The sequence below is a fragment of the Taudactylus pleione genome, unplaced genomic scaffold (assembly GCF_031769625.1).
Source record: "Taudactylus pleione unplaced genomic scaffold, aTauple2 ptg000070l, whole genome shotgun sequence".
NCBI lineage: Eukaryota > Metazoa > Chordata > Amphibia > Anura > Myobatrachidae > Taudactylus > Taudactylus pleione.
The window spans coordinates 15,424,302-15,446,075 of NW_028284472.1; the positions used below are offsets into that span (position 1 = coordinate 15,424,302).

The 21,774-nt window shown below is 44.2% G+C and overlaps 1 protein-coding gene across 1 annotated transcript in view; it reads right to left on the reverse strand.

Annotated features, from left to right (window-relative positions):
* Nucleotides 1–21,774, reverse strand: part of TNFRSF21 (TNF receptor superfamily member 21) — a 94,729-nt gene that overhangs the window by 38,931 nt on the left and 34,024 nt on the right. The window contains exons 2-4 of the mRNA XM_088467273.1: nt 19,953–20,565; nt 11,870–12,304; nt 1,440–1,705 (exon numbers count right to left, since the gene is read on the reverse strand). Coding sequence (XP_088323399.1) covers nt 1,440–1,705; nt 11,870–12,304; nt 19,953–20,565 — 1,314 coding nt within the window. The remainder of the gene's footprint in view (nt 1–1,439; nt 1,706–11,869; nt 12,305–19,952; nt 20,566–21,774) is intronic.

The window sequence follows — 21,774 nt, forward strand, 5'->3', positions numbered from 1 at the left end:
TCACTGGCTAGTGCACTGTGTGTACAGTATGTGGGGAGGGATCACTGGCTAGTGCTCTGTAGGAGGGTGGCTGGTATACTGTGTATGCACTGGGGAGATCACTGGCTGGTGTACTGTGTGTACAGTATGTGGGGAGGGATCACTGGCTAGTGCACTGAAGGAGGGTGGCTGGTATACTGTGTGTATACACTGGGGGGGGGGGATCACTGGCTAGTGCACTGTAGGAGAGTCACTGGCTGGTGTACTGTGTACAGTATGTGGGGAGGGATCACTGGCTAGTGCACTGTAGGAGGGTGGCTGGTATACTGTGTGTATGCACTGGGGGGATCACTGGCTAGTGCACTGTAGGAGGATCGTTGGCTGGTATACTGTGTATGCACTGGGGAGATCACTGGCTAGTGCACTGTAGGAGGGTGGCGGGTATACTGTGTATGCACTGGGGGGATCACTGGCTAGTGCATTGTAGGAGGATCGTTATGGTATGCTGTGTAAGGCAATGGAATAATGTGAGGCAATAGTGTTGATCTAAAGCGTGGACAGTAGCTGGTTAAACTCTACAGGTCATTTTAACAGTACACAGTAGGTTATACAGCAGCCCTAATCTTTGCTGTTAGTATAATCCATGCACAACTCATAGCTAGTTGTGTTTTATCTACAAATTCCATCATAAAATTCTATGAAGTCAGTTCTGTGTCACGTGGGTGTGGTTTGTTTACAGAGGATAGTACATACAGGTGTCAGATAAAACATAAAAGTGCAATAACAGCCTCTTATCTTTACCAAAATACACGTAAAACCTTCAAAATCGGTCATGTGACTGCAGGGTTGCACGCCATGATTAGCGGAAACTACATTGGCCAAAGGAAAAGTCACCGTGTATATTGCAATAAACTGCATATGAATATCCCACCTTTTACCTTATACACGGCACCTGCTAAAGACCAGTGGGGATTTGAAAACTCAACCAAAACATTTGCAAGACTCCTAAATATAAAATCAATGGAAACCTTAAAAAAAAAAAAAAACCATGCATGAAATATTAATGCAGTGCCTCTGCTTTGCATTTCAGCAATAAACAAAAAAAGGTCTAGGCCTCAAAATTGCACACTTACATTATAAACATTTCAATAAATCTTAAAATTTGCTCGTATCCCTCAGTTATTTTCTGAATACTTAAATGTTCGGTTAATACAGCAAAGTGAGAAAACTTAGCAAGCAGCCATTTTGTCGACCACTGGACTCATCAGAACTTAATACGTTGCTATGATCTTTCTAAAAGCGTAACGCTACTTTGAAGGCCTTCTTTGTGTTAGAACCCAATCACTGACATAACATGTACCAATGTAGTACAGGAGCATCAAGACGCACCGAATAAACTCTGTGCCTGTTGAACCACAACTGTACGGTGCTATCAATTCTTAAAAAAAAGTTGATGTTACCTGGACGGTATCCTCCATGAGGCCCCGGATCTTCTCCACCACGTCATTGCGCCGATGTTGGCGTAAAGCACTGATGAGTTTGGCCAGACTGGCTTCGGGACCTCGGATAGTCCAGTGCTGCAACGCCGCATAGGCCCGCTCATGATCCGCCGTGTAGTCATTGGAGAAGGCCGCCACTTCGTGCTCGTTGGCATTGCACAGGAACTGGTAGATATCTTGCCACTGACTGCCAACCTGGGCTGCCACCAGCTTCAGAATGTCAATACCTGCACAAGCAGAGGAACATTGTAATGGCTTAAAGTCATCATGGTCTTATCTATTCAATTAACAATCAGTAACGTTCGGCAAAAGGTACGTGGCATTCTGCATACAGACCAACAATATCGTCATGTCGCCAGTTGCTTCAATGTAAAGGATTTGTTCACTTAGAGACCTATTCCAAAAGTAGGTAACAGAGCAGTGATGACTTGTATCTGACAACACTCCAAACCACTGGGAGAAAATTTCTAGTGCTGGATGACACGGGTTCCGGACTATAGACAGACAGAAATTAGTTAGACAATGTCTAGATAGACACCAGATGTCAGACAGTTAATAGTTAGACAAGGATAAAAGTTCGACACAGACAAAAGTCAGATACACTAAAGTTAGACATGTAAAAAGGGCGACAGGTACTACAGGTCGGCAGGGTCAAAAGTTTGACATGAAAAAGATCAACACAAAAATGGTCGACACATTTTTTTGTTTGCTTTTTAGGATTAGGGTTAGGTTTAGGCACTTAGTGGAGGGTTAGGCACTTACCCAGATGGTTAGGGTTAGGCACCAGGAGGGAGGGTTAGGGTGAAGATTAGGACTAGAAGAAAAAAAGTATATAGTTGACCATTTTCATGTCGAACTTTTGACCCTGTCGACCTTTTGTACCTGTCGACCTTTTTACGTGTCGAACTTTAACCTGTCTGACTTTTGTTTGTGTCTAACTTTTTTCCCTGTCTAACATCTGGTGTCTATCTAGAAATTGTCTAACTAATTACTGTCTATCTCTTATACCACACCCAGATGACACACAGCCACCTACAGAACCCACAGCGCTACGGATCAGAGGTGGTGGGAACACTACGGGTAACTAGATTGAGTGTGTAGCCGTCACAGCCAGAGGTCTCATTTACTGAACACTTACAGGTTTGAATGAACCATCTCATTTAGGTCTATAATCCCTCTTCACTGACAGAGGAGAACATCGCACTAGAATGTTCTGCCCACTCTTAGACGTAAAGACATGCCAGCAGCAGGTAGGTGCCACAATCTGAACCATGGCATGGTTACAAAGCCAACTAAACATCAGCCTGGAAGTAAATGAAAAGCTGTATTAGTTCTGTCTTTACTTTACAATATGCCATTAGCAGATTTCAGGAATGGGACTACCATCAAATCGCTACTTGGGAATTGTCCCAAAGCTGGCTTTTCTTTTAAGGGGCCCATTTATCAATAACAACATTTGCAATGCAATCTGGGCGTGATATTTGATTGCATTGCCGTATGCAGTATGTATTAAATAGCACTTGCAGGGACAGGGAGCTCTGAAAGAAGCCCGTCCCCGTGATGTACGCAGAGCGAAGTGACTGAACCAGCAGTCTCTTCACGCCTGTGTTGGGACTCCTGCGCACGTGTGGTCTACAGACCATGCATGCCCGAGGGCCATTGCCGGCGGTTTCCTCAGGAACCCTCTCCCGGTAATTTTTCCAGAGCTTGGTAAAACTGATAGCATAGCATCCCCCATAGAAACCTATTGGGGTTGCATCTGCTGTCAGAAATAGAGATATTAGAGATATCTGCTGCAATCCCTCCATAATACATCTAGGGGATACTTAATATATGCTAGTATCCCCCGTAAATGGGTGTTTTCAGGGAATATGCAGCAAATATTAAATGATAAATAGGCCCATAAAAGAGATATCAGCCAGAGACTATATTGAAAAGCTGCCTCTTGTGGTTACAATTTTCATCGGATACAGTTTTTATCGATACTAGATTATTGCCAGTTGTTGCAGTCGATATCAGTACAGTACTCTATTTGCTGACAAAACCGTGATAATTAAAATTCTAGCTCCGCTGTCTGTCCAAGTCCTGCACTAGAAGGACAGTCAATAAGGGTCAGATATCGGCCCATTCAGGGCAGTAAGAACAACTGTAATCAGTCCTAAGGGCTCTATAAATGGGCAATGCGGAACCAAAAATAACTTCAACTACTTCTTGGAACCTTGTTGTGAAGGAAATGCGCGTTTTTAAATCTGATCTTAAATTCCTTCATCCATTAATTTTATAGATTTGTGTCCTTGTATTTTACAGTGACGGCATTTAGCACGAGGTTCAATAAGCTGCAGTTTCCTTCATGAACCATTAATATGCAGCTGCTGAATCCAAAGCACCGGAGCAAAAACGGTGAAAGCAATTTTCTTCCCCGAGTGTGGCAACAAGCGTCTAAAGAAAATCAATACGACCGGATATCACTAGCAGACAGGTTCTGCTTTTTCTCTCCCCAAAAGTACAAGAGGCTATTGTGCAATATAATAAAAAAGAATAAAGGAGTATTATGGCAAAACAGCTTTGCAATAAATACAACTCAATCATTACCAAACGAACATAAAAGAAACAGACAGGCTGCACAATATGTTATAAAAATAAGAAAAAAAACAAACCAATGCATTTCTTTGATACACATGCCTGCAGAATGATTTCTAAGACAATCACACCATTAAATCTCACATTCAGCCGAATAGGAGAGTCCCATCGTATTTCAGAAGACCAAGGAATTGGTTTTCCAAATCTTTCATCCTACTGTAAAAAACCGTTCACTCCACACACAGACACAACAACTCCCAGCGTTATACAGCTGTGTCCTCATACTGTACACCTAGCCTCAATACGCCCAGCAGCATGAGTGAGCCGCCAAGTCTCGTGCAACTCTGCTTGCGCTGAGCATTTTTTTCCCCTGAAAATGCGTCTTAGTTGCAAATGGATGCGACAAACCTCTTCACGAGACTGCACGGATTAATTTCATATGACACACTTGTATATCTGTGTGCGACTGGGTCTGTATACGAAGCACAAGGGACGTTGGCATGGAACAAAAACCCGCGTCCGCTGCATCATATCGCTTCGTATAAAGATTTAGCCTCAGGCACATACAGATATACAAGTGTTGCATATCAAATTGAACAGTGCAGTCTCGTGAAGCGGTTTTACGCATCATTTTGCTGGACCTAGAGCGCTGAGAAGGGCTGTTTGGAGCAACTGCAGCAATAGTGTATGACACCACATCTGTATATTATATTACCAGTGTTTACTCAAGCATCCTAGGGAATATACTACTGTACATAAAAATCATCTACATTTCTGGCCAATGCATCACGTGAAATAATATGGGAATACTATAAGCAACGTTAGTTTATTGCAAAAATTGAAGCCTTGTCCTGTTCATTAAGATTTTATTAAGGGCTTGTTAAAGTAATTATGACGATCATTTGTGCCCGTAAGGGAGTGGTTAGGAAGGGTATAGACAGAGGCCATTGTATTCCGCTTTGCAAAACGAGGGCACAGTGATCCCTTTAGGAAAGGTACAACGGGACTCAAAAGTACATAAGCCTCCTTTATCTATCATGTTGGATTGTGCAAGCATTTACGCTTCGGAGAAGGACAAGGATCTGGACGCTCATTCATGGTTTGTTGTAATTCGGTCGATTTATTGGACACCCCAGAGTAATAAACAAATGGCTTACTCAGTGCTCGGACATTGAGAGAGCAGAACGCCCCTGCTGATTGAATATTTTGAATTACACCAGGGATAAAAAAAACAAAAACATATCAATTAGCCAAAAAAAATAAAAATATTGCCCTTACTACGTTTTTCCCATTACTTGCGCAAAACAACGGCGAAGGCTCTCGGGCACAAACTAGTCACGTTGAGAGATAAAGAGCCGCATGCGTTGTTTAAAAAGAAAAAAAAAAAAAGAGCCACATCTAAAAGAACTTTAAAAAAAATAAAAATGGGGAAACAGCGTCTGTGGGAATTTCCTAGGATTAAAGCCGTGCGAATTTCACAGCCCGTACGTTTGTAAGCTGTAAATAGAAACGCTACTCCCACATCTAAAGGCCTCGTGCAGCTGGTTTAAAGTTGCCCCCCCCTAAACGCTGCATATAACCAGCGAGACAAACAAGTGTGAGATTCAGAAGTCTGTTCTCATGAAACCCCCTCCCCAGGGCACGCTGGGCTAAAATGTTTTTTTTATGCTATAGCTATTAGATACCATAAATCCTGGGAGCAAGCTGACAAACAACATATTTCTCTGCTAATGAGGGGAAAGGAAGGTCATTAGAGATCTCTTTCCGTTTAATGTTTAATCATAACCACCATAACATAGGAAGGTGTACAGAGCCGCAGTATGTGCAGGTCAGCTGGGCTGAAGGTCGTTGGGAACAACACCTGACCGAGACTATGTAAGAAACAGGCAGTAGGGGGTTTATAAAGGAGTCGCCCAAACCCCACTACAGACCAAAATGCACAATACAATTGCTCTTTATCCTCTGTATACTGATGACATCATCATGGTCTATTCTTACTCTCCGGTATTGTCATGTTAATATTTAATGACGTGGTGTCTTCTAGTTACAACATACAGTATATTCTACTGGATGACTTATGTATTCTACTAAATGACTCTACTAGGGTTACCAAGGTGGCTCTGACCTTTCTTCTTCACCGGTTAGAAACCCAAGGTCTAGCTGTACACAGGGAAGCGCTCGGATTTGCGGACCAACGTAGGGGCGTAAACGTTTGCACTGGCCAATAAGAGAAGCTGGGCAGATGAAGGGCGCTCCTAGCCAAGTGGAAATTACACATATGCTATACATAGTATAGAGAGCGTGCGTAACATTCTCCCATCAAAGTGTCCTTTTTAATTCTTTTAAGCAATGCCAATGACGCGCAAACCCTGAATGGGACAGGGGAGAAAACTGCATCAGTGTTTGGATATAAGGTCAAATTGGAGGAATAATGAAAGGATCAGCCGCCCAATTATTTAAAACATCAAAAAGGACATTTCTAAACCGATCCAGACACAACGAGGGAGTGCTGGATAACTGAGGAAGAGGGAAGTCTGGAGAGAGGACAGTTCCCCAAGAAAGAACAGACCATTTTGGACATTGTGAACTAAAACGAAACGAAATGACAAACCCGGTCTCCCCAAAGTCTTATCACCTAAAGCCGGAACAAGTTCCGCCGGAATCATCGTGAAAATTTCAGGGTCCATAACAACTTCTGAGAGTCGGCGATGTAGGTGGACAGGAGCTACCTACGTCTGCTAGCATACAAGCACCCATGTCTGTAGCACCTGAGCATATACTGAATACAGGAGAGCACGCACACATATATACACACACACACACAGCTGCTTATTCAGGATGCGTGCACTGTAGGCAGATAGAGCTATAGTGTCCTTTATATCCCAAACCTGGGCTCGCAGACATAGGGGATGCGTACAAGTATCTGAGAGTCCGGAGTGAGTCGGGGGCAGGATGAGGTACTGCTGCTGGCGTTTTCACACTGTTGCGACGACACTTCGACCTTTAATTGAATGGACCCCTTTAGAGGTACAGTGGTTTTACACTGCTCTGTATCCTGCGAGTGCAACATCTTGCCCTGTGTGTGGTCACACACACCTACTGCACCTTCCCCAGCCTTCATTTTGCTACCAAATTCCTTCAACGCCTATATACACTAAGTTTTCTAATGGTGAACCCACCCCAATTTGGTGTCATTGGTAACAGACTCCATTCCTGTCAGGACTGTCCCCAACAGAACGATCACAGCTAGCGTGCAACATCGGCAGGGTCGGGGGAAGGTATTTTCCTGTCTCCTGTCTTTACAGCAATGTACTCTGATTAGCTTTACTTATATGGCAGAGGACGGTCACAACTTAACAAATGTACATTAAAATAAGCACATTGAGAATTGATATAAGGAATTATACAGTAACCCATGTGCTGAGTTTTTAAATAAGCATTTTCATTTTCTAGTTCCATAACTAGTTCCACTTTGATAAATAAAAAAAAAATGTTTTCTTTCTTAGATCCACTAGCACAGTGGTTCTCAAACACGGTCCTCAGGACCCCACACTGTTCACATTTTGTAGGTCTCCTAGCAGGGGCACAGGTGTACTCATAACTCAAGGACACATTTTAAAAGATCCCCAGGTGGAGCTAATTATTTCACTTGATTCTGTGAGGAGACCTGGAAAACATGCACTGTTGGGGTCCTGAGGACCGAGTTTGAGAACCTGTGCACTAGCAGATTATACCAGGCTCCAGTATCTTAGTGCAACAGCCGGGATGCCTACCGTAGAATCCAGCACAGCAGACAGCCCAGAACGATTATAGAATTGTCTAACGCGTGACCTGCGCAAATAGCTTTCTTTCTTTTTTAATCGGACATACTCTGTTTAGCCTTAGCCCTATGTAGTACAGATTGAGTCTCCCATATCCAAATATTTCGAAATACGGAATATTCCTAAGTACGGATTTTTTTTGGCATGACTGAGATAATGAAACCTTTGATTTGTGATGGTTCAATGTACACAAAAACTTTGTCTAAGGCACAAATTATTACAAATATTGTATAAAATGACCTTCAGGCTGTGTGTATAAGGTGTATATGAAACATACCTGTATTTTATGTATGTACACAAACTTTGCTTGAGCCACAAAATTATTGAAAATACTGTATAAAATGACCTGCAGGCTGTGTGTATAAGGTGTATAAAACACATAAATGCATTCCCAAGATATTTCATTATGATATGCAAATATTCTAAAATACGGAATATTCCGTTATCCAAAATACCCCTGGTCCCAAGCATTTTGGATATCGGAGACTCAACCTGTATTGATAAATGGAGGGATTAAACATGGTGTAATTAGAGCACAAAAAGGACAACGCTACATACTTGCTGTCCGTGGCCCCAAGAACTCAAGTGCAATGGCTATTTGCAATAAGGATCATCGATCCCTACACCGAACGGTCTCATTATACATAAGGGTTATTCCTAATAGGTTATGGACCAACGACAAAAAAGGTGCATAATTCATCTATTACATTCCAGAGCTAATCAGTGGTGCGTTTATAATGATAAGCGGTGCAGAGAAAGCAAGGGGGAAGCTGCCTTTAGTGCAAGCTGCTATATTTGATATGGGAAAATATTTAGGGATGGGGGGAGATGTACCAAAGCTTGGAGAGAGAAAGAACCAACCAATCAGCTTCTAGCTGTTATTGTACAGGCTGGTTTTGAACAATGACTGATTGCTTGGTGGTATTTTATCTCTCTCCAAGCTTTGATACAGTTCCCTCATAGACACATCAAACTTTACAACAGTCATTTATCTAGCGCAGTCTATGATGACAGTTAGATGCCGATTGGTTGCCATGAGCAATTTCTCCACTTTATCGCTCTCTCCAAACCTTGACACATCTCCCCCAAAATTTCTAAACTTTTTTTTTTTTTTTTGGCTCGATAAGGGCCAGAAAGGTTAGAGCACAATTATATATTATTCCATTCTTAGAGTGAACCTGACGTTTCTATATAGTAGTGTTGGCCATTTGCTGCCATTGCCATAGCAACTACAGCTAATATCCATAATATCATTTAAATTGCCCATTCAGAGATGGTAATGCTTCCTTGAAGATAATTTAACAGACTTTGCAGAATAATAAATACAAGTCAAAGGTCTTAAAAATGATTAATAACTGTGAGCACTTTGCCACCAGCCCGGAACATTACATTGCAATGTCGCAGCGTTGCCGATTAGAGGAACGTGAGATACGCACTATGGGGCCAGGTCACTATTTCAGGGTTATGGAAGTGTATACGCTGATCGGTGGGTGTTTAGATAAAGAGTCACAGCTCCAATTCTGCTATACCCCAGTTCATCTGTAAGGCAGCTATGGGAGGGGGGGACTGGCCCCTTAAAGCTATTAAAAGCAAGACCTTAAAATGACATGGACAACTACTGCACCAGAGAGACAGAGAAAACAAGCACAGCTTATTAGTGGTGCACAAGGAGGGGATTTCCCCTAATATTATACGTGTACCAGTTATCTTGTGATGTCACGCACATTTACCGGAGTCCCATTTTTTAGATATATTTTCTATAAATAAGCTGGCTGTTGGGAACACACCATGCTACAGTAGTTCATATTCCTGATCCTGCGTTACATGAAGACAGCAGTGAGCTAAGGACATTCATTAATAACAAGTTAAAATTTAAAAAAAAAAAAAAAAAAAAAAAAAAAACTTTCCCCCTAACTCACTGGGAAATCTTCACCATATTTTTATACTGACACATTTAATAGAGTTTTTTTTTTTTTTTTTTAAACTGTGAAAACTGTTTATATAAAGAGATGATCCCCCAGGATTTTGGAGACCCCCAGCATAAATGTGTCTGAGCCAAGCAGCAGGCCGGCATACTATCCTCTACAGAAAGCCATTGCCTGCTAACTTTCCTCTGACGGTGAGATCTTCTTCACTCCCACCCCTCCTAAATGTCCAACGCATCATACTGCCATCATCATCAGGTCATGTTTGAAAGAGGATGAAGGCCCCTGGTATGGCATTGGTGGGACAGGACACAGGATAGATGTTATTTTCTGTGAACCAGAGAAAGCCACAGAACAGCCGGACAATAGCCGAGGCTCAAAGGGGTTCTGGATCTGAAAAGCAGTGGTAAGGAAGCAGGACATTCTCCTTCCAACACAGCCCTCATGTGTGCTAGGGAGGAGAGGGTCTCCTTTGATTCTGGAATAAAGCAGATTCTTTTTGAAACGAAGAGAAGTTGCTGCATTTATAAAGATCTATATATGGAATCCTTCACCTTTTATTCATACAGGCTCAGTGATTCTGGGTACAGGTTTTAATTCATAATATACTCCCTTTTAATTACTGTAATGTTTCCTGTAAATGAAGCATAATAATAACATTACACACCAGTTGTTCCTTCTCTATTGCCCTACATTGGGTTCCTAGTTATTATGAGAATATATGGTTGGACCGGACAGTAGTTATGTGACTGTCGCATGGGAGGCCGGCGGTCTAAATCCCGGCCAGAACACCAAGCGCCGGAATCCCAACATCAGTTAAGATGCAGACTCCGGATCCAGACAGCCGGCATCCCGATCCCCTACCCAAACCTGGTTGGACCAGCAGCTGACAGAATCAGGTATATAGTTAGAACAAATCCGTTGCCATAACAACAGAACTCACGCTTTTAAATGCTTATGGGCCTATGCAGTAATAAATCACTAATTTCCCCTGTAATCGTATCACTGCTTATCTCTGTAACAAGAAAATATTTTAGCTTGGAACGTGTTAAGAGTCTCTTTCCCGGTTCATCAACCAATCAGATTCTACTTAACATTTAACTAGCACCTTCAAGAAGGGGTAAATTTACTAAAGTGAGAGTTTTTAGATGTTGCCCATAGCAACCAATCAAATTCTACTTAAGATTTAACTGGCACCTTTCTAGAAGATAATTGCTAGAATCTGACTGGTTGCTATGGGCAACATCGCCACTTCTAAAAACGCTCGCTTTAGTAAATATACCCCTGAATCTCCGATATCTTAAAACATAACACCGAAAACAAAAACAGCAATCCTCCAAAAACTGCAGTTTTGTTTGATGGGACTGCCCAACCGCAACACTAATTTAATACATCGGCCCATAGTGAGACCCTAAACCTGAGTCAGACGGTGCCCAAGTGAGCATGCGCACGACGGAGGCGGCTCCGTCGTGCGCATGCGCGAGACCTGAATAACGACGGCCAAGCCGTCGTTAAGGGTCTCGCACCAAAGGGTGCGTGCTGTCGATGGTGATTGACAGCACGCCCCCTTTGGTGGGTGTGGCTGCCCAGGCGGAGGCGTTCCCATGGGAACGCCTACCGTCTGGGTCCGGCCCCACTGACATCACTAGTGATGTCAGTGGGAGTGCTTTTGGCTCTGACAGAGCCAAAAGCACTCCTGGGCTTGCGGCAGCGAGACCCTACTGCAGGGTCTAGTCGCAAGCCCGATGGTCGCAATGGTCTTGACCATCATTTTGGCCGCTCGCTATAGCTGTGGAGGCGGCTCCAAAAAGGAGCAGGGACGGCCGTGATTCAGAGCGAGCGCTCTGTCAGAGCGTCCGGCTCTGAATCAGGGCCCCTATCCCATATACGTTGGGAATAATTTTCTAATACACAAAATTGTAATGATTTAATCACTGACTGAGTAATGCTGGGTCACAGGGCCTTTATAAAAAGATATTACGTAAAAGATAAGAAGTCACTGAGAAGGAAAGACCAGAACTAAAACCAGCAGTAAAACAAAAATCACACCAGTGGTCTTACTCACCGTGGCCGTTGCAGTAGTAGATCCACTTCTCACGGTTTTGGGTCAGGGCTGTGGACTTCTTGAATCCGGCTTTTTCCACGATGGAACTCGGGTCCTGCTTTGGCCCCTTCTTGAGCGTGCGGGAGCTCTTCCTGACGCTACAAACCACGATAATCACCAGTACGAGCAGCAGGAAAAGTACAATCATCCAGGGAAGGTGCTCATTGATGTCAAAGTGGTTGGGGGGCTGGCGGGGAGGTCCCCTCTTAGTGGTCTTAAAAACGGTGTTCTTGAGGCCGTCGTCTCTGCCCATCACCACTACTGGCCGCTGGACCCCTTCGCTCAGCTGCCGGTGCCTTCCGTTGGGCTCTTGCTGGTGTCCTGTGCCCAGGTCACCTGTCATGTTCAAGTATTTTGTTTCGTTTGATTCAGTTTCGTTGTAAACATCTACGGGATCTGTAACACGAAAAGGAGGGGAGAGGGGGGGGGATTCAGTTACTTAAAAGCTGGTGGTATAAACCAACATTACGGTCGCAAAGCAGACCTTACAGTAGAAGACAAGTGGACTAGCTCATAACTTGCCATGATCTAGAGAAACTCCAACCTCAAGGTGACGGCTACGCACAGAAAAACCCATCTGCGAGCCAGGCAGGATATACTATTTTAGCATAACTGAGCCCACATACAGCATTATGCTGAGCTACACGATGACCTCACATATTTACTCTGGCAGGAGCCCGCGCCTTCAACCAGCTCAAACAAGTGATCAGTAGACCGTACACCTCCTGCAGGGACGATTTAGGAAATCATAAGCAAACGGCGGGGAAACTGCATGAAAAAGCCTTTGTTTAAAGGGCCCTGTCCTAAAAGCAGCAATAGAAACTAGTTTAATTGGCCTCCTACACCAAATACAGCACCAGGCCCCCAAAATAGGACCCCTTCCACCTGTATAACATGCTCTGCTCCCAGACTTACCACTTAGTGTACTCTTGCAGGGCTAAAATTAATTGGCATTAAACCTGCCCCTCTAATCAGCCTCCAATTCCACAGTAACTGCAATGGCAAATTTAAAGAACCATAGTGGAAGTGTCCTCGGTACTCTGCAATCTTACACAGGTGTTTATATAGCGCACACATATTCTGCAGCACCTTACAGAGAATATTTCAGTCATTCACATCGGTCCCTGCCAAGGTACAGCTTGCAATCTATATCCCCTTCACATACACAATATACACTAGGTTTCATTTTTTTTTGTTAGAATCCAATTAACCCACCTGTATGTTTTTTTTTTTATTCTTAGCAGAAACCGGAGCACCAGGATGAAGGACCAAACCCATGCAAGCATGGGGAGAACATACAAACTCCACAGTTACGGTTTTGGTAGGAATCGAAACCAAGACCTTGGTGCTGTGAGACAGTAGCGCTAATGACTGCACCAATCGGGCTGCATAATTACTTAACATCCCCCTTTTTATTCTGGATGCAGTTGTACTCGCACGCACAGCCAGCTAGATACTAATGAAACATAAGACGCAGGAAAAAAAACAAAAACTTTTCTTAAGAAAATTATTGCAGAACCTTCACGTTATTGTCAAGTCTTGCACGATTATTCACTAAAACTTCACCATAAACAGCGCCTCCTGCAGGCTATGGCACAATATTGTGCGCCATCAATGAAATTATACATTTTGTTTTATTATTATTATTATTATTAATCATTTATATGTTCAAATTCTTTTTTCCAATATGGTGGTGCCCGCGGACTGTACAGTTTACTGTATTTAAGCTGAATGGCCTGCTTTAAAGTAGAGATGAGCCGTTCGGATTCCACAGAACATAGGGGATCCGAGTCCACACGAACCCTGTTCGGGTGTTCCCCGCCTGACTCTGATCCCCTTTCGGGGGCCGAACGGCGACCTCCTGATGTCGGATTCTCGCGTGAGAATCCAACGTCAGGGCTCCTCTAGTGTAGGGCAGATGCTGTGATAGCGGTCTACCCTACACAGATCAAACACACAGCCGCCAGCGGCAGCTGTGTGTTTGTAATAGCAGCCAATGAGAGTCAGGCAGACAGACTCTCATTGGCTGCTGCACGGAGGGAGCCGGTTGGAGCTCAGTCTTCCGGCTCCCTCCGCGCGTAATAGAGCAGCAGAGCGGGACGGACGGCGGCAGGAGCGGGGATTCAGGTAAGTTTTCTTTTTTTTATGTGTGTGTGTGTGTGTGTTTTTAAGGGGGCGCTACTGGGGGGCATGATAATGGGGGCACTGCTACTGGGAGACATGCTACTGGGCGCATGCTAATGGGGGCACTGCTACTGGGGGGTATACTACTAGGGGGCATGCTACTGGGGGGCATACTACTGGAGCGCATACTACTGGGGGCACTGCTACTGGGGGGGCATACTACTGGGTGGTATGCTAATGGGGGGCATACTACTGGGCGCATGCTAAAGGGAGGCACACTACGGGGGGCACTGCTACTGGGGGGCATGCTAATGCGGGCACTACTACTGGGGGCCATACTACTGGGGGGCATACTACTACTGGGGGCACTGCATAGGGGGCCCTACTACTAAGGGGACTGCATAGGGGGCACCACTACTAGGGGCATTGTGTAAGTGGCACTACTACTGTGGGCATTGTATAAGGGGCATTACTACTGTGGGCATTGTGTAAAAGGGTCACTACTGTGGGCATTGTGTAAAAGGGGTCACTACTGTGGGCATTGTGTAAAAGGGTCAATACTGTGGGCACTGTGTAAAAGGGGCACTACTGTGTGTCGTAACATAAATAAGAGACACTACTTTATGGTGTAATGTGAATCAGGCCCTATATGCGGTGTAATGTGAATAATATTGTGCACTGTGACTCCTTGGGCCGCAGCCCACTGTGTAAACAAGTACTGTGACTCTGCTGGCCGTACCCCACTGGTTGGGTGCACTACTTTTCATTTCTGCCACTGCTGTGTGGCAATGTGTCATTGATGTGCTTTATACTGTGGTGTCTGTGACGCTGCTTTGTCGCTTAGTAACCAGTCAGCTCACTGCAACCTTTGCCCAATAATGGTGAAAACTATAATTTAAACTGTGAGGTGGTCTAAATTGACTGTAAATGACTGGAAATTAAGGTTATTGAGGTTAATAATACTCTAGGGAAAAAAAGCCCAATTTATGTGGTTTTACCTTTTTTTTTTGTTAATTTTTGTAAAAAAATCCAAATCCAGTCACCGCAGTTTGGCAAATCCAAATCCAGACGACGAATTAGAACCAAATCCGGCAAAAATGGTCCGGCGCACATCCATACTTTAAAGCAGAAATACAGATGCGTCCACAAACACCTACCCGCAAGTTGCCTGGACAGAGTGAGCAGCCAGGTCCCGTGTGACTTGTCTTGCAACGAGCATCTTTTTCACCCTAAAATGCATCTAGTCCCAATTGATTGCGACAAACCGCTTCATGAGTCTGAACTGATTAATTTTTAACACTTGCATATCTGTGTGCACCAGAGTCTGTATACAAAGCACAAGAGAACTTGGCGTGGGAAAAAAGCAGCAACAGTGCTTTGTATACAGAGTCAGACTCAGTCGCACACAGATATACAAGGGTCACAAATAAAATTGATCAGTGCAGTTTCGTGGAGCGTTACGTTATCGGGTGAAAGATGCTCGGTGTAAGCCACGTCACATTGAACCTTCCACGCTGAAAAGGGCTGTCTGGCGTGACTGCAGCAAGTGTATACGGGACACAGCTGTACCATGAAAGAATGAGGTATGTTTTAACATAAATCACTGTAGCAGGCTATAAGGAGAAGTTTAGTAATAACCATTTATCAATAGTTGTTTTTTTCCAGGCTGCTATTATTTAAATTCTACAGTGTCAGGTACTACCATGGCAACCACAGCCACATGACACATGAGCAGAGAGGCTTCGGAAAGACCCTCTGAGCTATCTGCACTGTGAAATCCTCCCTCGTCTACCCATTACATTACATTCTGAGACACAGGTGAGACAGTGTCTGTATTTGGCCATCACAATTTTAAGAATAGAAAATATAATAAAAACCTTTTATTTTGAATTGCGGCTTTAAATTGAAAAATAAGACACTATCACAAATACAAATATAGGCCCTCATTCAGAGCCACTCGCTAGCGGCAGTACGCTCGTTCCGAGCGATGTTCGCACTTCTGCGCATGCGTACGGATCGTTATACGCATGCGCGAACCAGTCAGTGCGGCCGAAATTCATGTGCTCGCAATATAGCGAATGCCTGCTATTTTGAGTGACAGAATGAGGCATATGTGGGTGATAACGGGGGAAGGTGCTTGAAAATGGGGAGTGGAGATCCGAACGCAGGCGTGCTTAAAGGTCAAAACGGGCGTTTTATGGGTGTGCATAATTAATACAGCAGCGTCATTGACCACGTCACTGGGTTATTTTATAGCCAGAACTGCTCGCAAGATTGTGGTAGCAAAAACCAACCACAAGAAAAGCGAGCAGTTCAGACGCTGGTCGATGTACTCGATTAATCTAATAAATAGCGGACATGACGTATGGTGCGAGCGGCCAGGGGGCGTTTTTAACAAATAAACGAGCGTATGTTTTGCTCGCTCATTCAGACTTAGAGGTGTGAACAGACTGCAATGTGCGTACGGATCATTTGAATAGCCACCCCTTGTTTTTGAACGAACGACCGCAAATAGCGAACGGCTCTGAATCAGGCCCATACTCAGCTGTAGGGCACATTATTAGTACAATCTGTACTAATTAAAGGGTAGACTGATAATCAAATCGCTAAAAAACACACAAACTAAAAGAAAGACCGATACAAGGTTGCCAAAACACATTGACCAACTGGAGCAGCTTTTTGTCTTACATTAAATAGGTAAGGGCTTTTGTTTTAGAGAGGCTAATGGAAATTGGTGTACAGTACAATCCGGAAAGTGTATAAAGAGTGAAATACATTTATCAGCCCCCCAACTTCAAAGACACAAAGAAATAAGCAATTATACTCCATTATTTGAACAGTTTGTTCCAATAAGTAAAAAGTCTGCAAATATATTACACCTGATTAAAATTAATTGGAAAAAAAAAAAAAGTTACAAATTGAAGCATGCAAATCCCACCGTATGTACCACGCCGATGTTAGTATTTTGTAACTTACATATAACTATAGAACGGACGACTTGCGGAAATACATTGTACATTACTGTGACCGTACAATATATTGTATTTTGAAAAATGCTGTGCTGTAATTGTGGGAAAGCAAAGGATGGAATCTGGGAAATTAACCCATTGATATATTGTACATTAGAGACTTTGGAAAAAAAATTATATTTCTGGAATGCGTAAAATGAGGGAATGTAAAGCGGGGTCTGACTGTAAGCCTTGTACTAAAATCAGATCGATTTGTCTTAGAGTTTCACCCATGTTGCATCAACTGGCTTCTGATTGCTTGCCCCATTTCTTGAAAGCAGCTCCCTATTCCCGTTCATTTCCTTTCTGAAGTTTATAAATGAGCAACATTTTAAAAACCGTTCCAACAGGGAGTGGACGTCTCAAACTTGGTCGTGTTGCAACCATTTTCAGGGCGTCTCAGCCTGCGACTGCCATTCCATACGTAGCAAAAATGGCTTCGGGGTCTCAGTCCCCGCGGCCATTCTGCGCAACCATAGGGTCACTCAGAAATAAAAGATCAATGTGAGATCTGCAACAGATGTTGCATAATTCTACGCAGTCGCTTGGATTCCTGAGCGTCCCAATACAAATGCCGGCGGCTGTGACACTAACGTAGCAATTCGCATGCAGATACAGTCACAGTCGCACACAGAATATAGGCACGTCGCATATCATTTTAATCAGCAGAAGCCGCTTGTGCGTCCTATTTGCTGTGCGAATAAAATGCATTTGAAGGTAAAAAGGTTGCACGAAAAAAACACTCGGCGCTACCGAGTCACGTGGCATTTCGTGCGATACATGTAACGCGACTTGTAGAGCACGGAGGATAGATGTATGAGGCCACATCTGTAGCTATCAATTATCTAGTACGTTATAAAATATTAGCTGGAAGTTGATTGGTTGCTATAGGCAACACTTCCACTTGTCCTGTTTAGAAGGTTGGATAAAGCTGGCAGGCGTGCCAGTTCATTTTGCATGGGCGTGCATAAATTAGCCACTGCGATACCAGACGCTGCCCGAAGCCTCATAACGTGAACTCAATTCCTGAGTGAGGTCTGACCTGCCTTAACTGTGCGTATGGGTCCGATGTTACCGATTGTTTATCTCTCTTGGCCAAGTATACGGATGTGAGTGAGGGGAAGTGGGCGTCCTTATGTTAGGCTGCGATCGCAATGCGAATGCAAACATTTACATATCACCGCTGATTTTAGCAACTGCGTTGCGTGCGTACAAGCAGAATAGCTATCCTTGCTGAATCAAGCCCACAGCCTGTAAAGTGACAGTTAGGAGCTGACTGGTTGGTACTTTATCTCTCTCCAAGGTTCGATACATCTCCCTCTTAGAAGGAAAATTTGATCCACAGTATTTACACACAGTAAAAGGGAAATACTGCACACGGGATTACCTCTCAGACCACGAAATGTAATCTGTGAATAACAGTGCACACTGTTCATGAGACTTATTTGCACACCCTCCACACCGGCTCAGAGTGACCATCGGCAGGTTACAATGCGCTGACATTGGATACCAGCCAATGACAAAAGGGCTTGGTGAACTCACACTGAGTCACTCCTAAGAAAACAATGAACTGTATTTCTTTCCACTTTGTAGGCTCAGACCAGTAATCTGGTTTTCAGAGCTTTAATTGTCAGCTAATGGCTATTTCATGAGGGTTTAACGGAATCACTCAGCGCTTATCGCGTGCGTTGTTCTGCGTGTCCCGGGCTCACGGGAAGTATAAGGAGCTTGTGTAACTCATTAAGCTACTGATCAATTAGAACTAACATTGTATCTGGGTCGTACAATTGGGTTAACAAACAGGCACTACAGTATCTTGTATGAGCTGGGTAAAGAATGACCAATCCCCTCAATGCGGTAATGTCTGATTATGTTTAAAGTACAAACACAGCATACGTAGGAGGAATACATAAAGCTATATGTCACATGACAGCAGGGCCGGACTGGCCATCGGGCACTTCTGGCAAATGACAGAAGGGCCGATGGGAACAGGGCCGGCTCGACACAAGGAGGGCGGAAGTGACTCCGTCCTCCACCCAACGTCGCTGGATACAAATTATGCACTCAGGGGGAGGGAAAGACCACCAGGGCATTGATGGGCCAGGAAGAGAAGGGGGAGTGCCGCAAGGGCATGCCCCCGTGACTTGCGGCGTGCCTCCTTCGCGAGCACCAGCGCGCAGTGAGGAACTGCCAGGGCTGAACTACAGCCCCAGTCCGTCCCTGCATGACAGAAAATGTAAGATGTGACTTTTCCAGTAAGTGCAGAGATGGGGACTGTGGCCCGTGGAGCAAAATAATTGTACAATGCCACAGATAAATCTATTGCTAAGTCCATACGCGTCTCAATTTCCCAGCTTGCTCCTGGGAGATCCGGGAAGGCGAGAGAGGAAAAGAAAGTACGGCGGATCACTATAAAATTGTGGTGGTGCCATTATTTTGCATTGATTGTAGTGCGCGGACCTCCCGACAGGACAGGCCAGAGGTAGGAGGCGGGACCAGCGAAGTCAAAAGCGAATTCTGCAGTGCTTCAGTCACACTGCTCCAATATCTTGTTCAAACCTGTTGCATATCTTTGAAAGGAAATGAGGCAGGACGGCTTTTTTTATTTTGCCTTTCATACCATGCTAGGCATATCAAGCTTCTGCCAGGGAGCCCCCAGTCTATCGCTATCCAGCACTGCACAAAAAAATAAAAAAAGTCTAAACTTACAAAGTGTAGAGAGACCAACGTAATTCAATATACAGAAAAAAAAGATGAATGATATTGAGAAGTTGGGCAATGCTGAAATATAGGGACATTTTGCAGAAAGTGAAAGAAATGTTTAAAATGAAAAAGAAGGAAAATTGTAGCATTAAAAAAAAATAAGGACAGCAAGGTAACTGGTACCAAAACGAAAAGCAAACGCAACTCACCATACTCCGTGGGTGGAGAATAGACGTCTATGGAGGGGGAAGAAGATTGGGCACCGCATTTATTGTCCCGTTGATTTGTACCAGGCTCCAGGACGGCCAGGCCCAGCTCTGTGCAGTTGGTGTGGGTCTTACATCTCATAATACTGGAAGGCACATCAGAATAAGTACCGCGGGAGCACACCCTACATTTCACATTTTCAGTCTCGCTCCCCTTCTTCCTCACACCCCATCCCACTGGGCACACGGTGTGATTGGCACAAGTGCCATTGATGAGATACGCACTGGCGGGGCATGAGCACTCGCGGTCGGACAAGGCAGAGCAAGGCGTTTTCGTGACCATGGGCCGTTCACAGGGCGGACTGCAGGTATGGCACCTCTCATTCCTGTTCTCGTGTCTCGTGAACGTTCCGTTGGGGCATGGGCTACACTCGCGGAGGGCAAACTCGGTACAGTGTTTGGACACATACGTGCCAGCTGGGCATTTGTCACAGACTAAATCATGTTTGGACCCAGCAATGGTGTAGTGATATTTCCCCGGCGGCAGAATCGTCGTCTTTTTCTCAGATAACTGCTCCGACTCGGCTCCTGTGGTTTCAAGATGAAGAAGTAGAATCTAAAAGAAAAAGCACAATGGGAAAGAACAAAAAAAATTACTTAGCTTATTTTGGATCTCTGACAAACTGAATATGTCAAATGAATACAAAAAGCAATTAGATTATAAATGAATAATATATGCAAGTCTTAAGAAGAAAAATACACTAACAAAATATTATCTTTAAGGTTCTCCTTGCTACGCCAATATTTCTTCTACAGTCATCAGCAAACAAGCAAAACCGGTGCACTTTCCCATCACCTGATGGGCTCGGGGGTATTTGTCTCAAAGCCAACTACATTTTATAGGTTGTGCAAGCCAAATATCATAGGCGCAAACTGATGTCTCAATAGTCATCGTCAATGGAGAACGTCACATTTGTTTTTATGTTTTTGTTATGTTCGTTTTTAAAAACTGTTTATTTACTTTTCTTCTAAATACTCCCATTGGGTCCAGAATGTTACAGAGCAATTTTTTTTTTTGCGGTTAAAATAGTAGAGTCTGGTTCCTGAATAGTGTACAAAACCATTATAGATAACATTTTATGCATATAGCACAAAACAAATAATTGTATTATTAAGCCTGGGGCAGAAATATTGGCCCTCATTCAGAGCCGGACGCTCTGAGCAGAGCGCTCGCTCTGAATGAGGGCCGTCCTCCATAAAAATGGAGCGTCCTCCTGGACGCTCGTATAGCTGTGGGTCACCACCCACAGCCTATACGAGCGTGCAGGTTGATGGTCGCGATGGTCTTGACCATCGCCACTGCGAGCCAGAGCCTGCGGTTGAGTTTCTCAACCGCAAGGCCTGGAGTGATTTTGGCTCTATCAGAGCCAAAATCACTCCCACTGACATCACTAGTGATGTCAGTGGGCCGGCTTCTGACGGTAGGTGTTCCCTTGGGAACGCCCCCGTCTGGGAGGCACGCCCCCGGCACGCCCACCAAAGGGGGCGTGCTGTCAGTCAACATCGACCCACCAGTAAACACCACCAGGACTGCTGTTTTTTAAGAACTACCACCCAACAGCTTCCTTGAGGTGGATTACACCAGGACATTCCATATAAAGTCCCAAAATTTGGGGAGCTCTCAAATCAAACATAGACATTAAAAAAAACACGTACAACCCACTCACGTTTTACAACAGATATATCCCACAAACACCCCGTAATTTAGTAACAACACATGACACAATAAGCACCTCAGAGCGCAGACACCATATCGTATTATTAA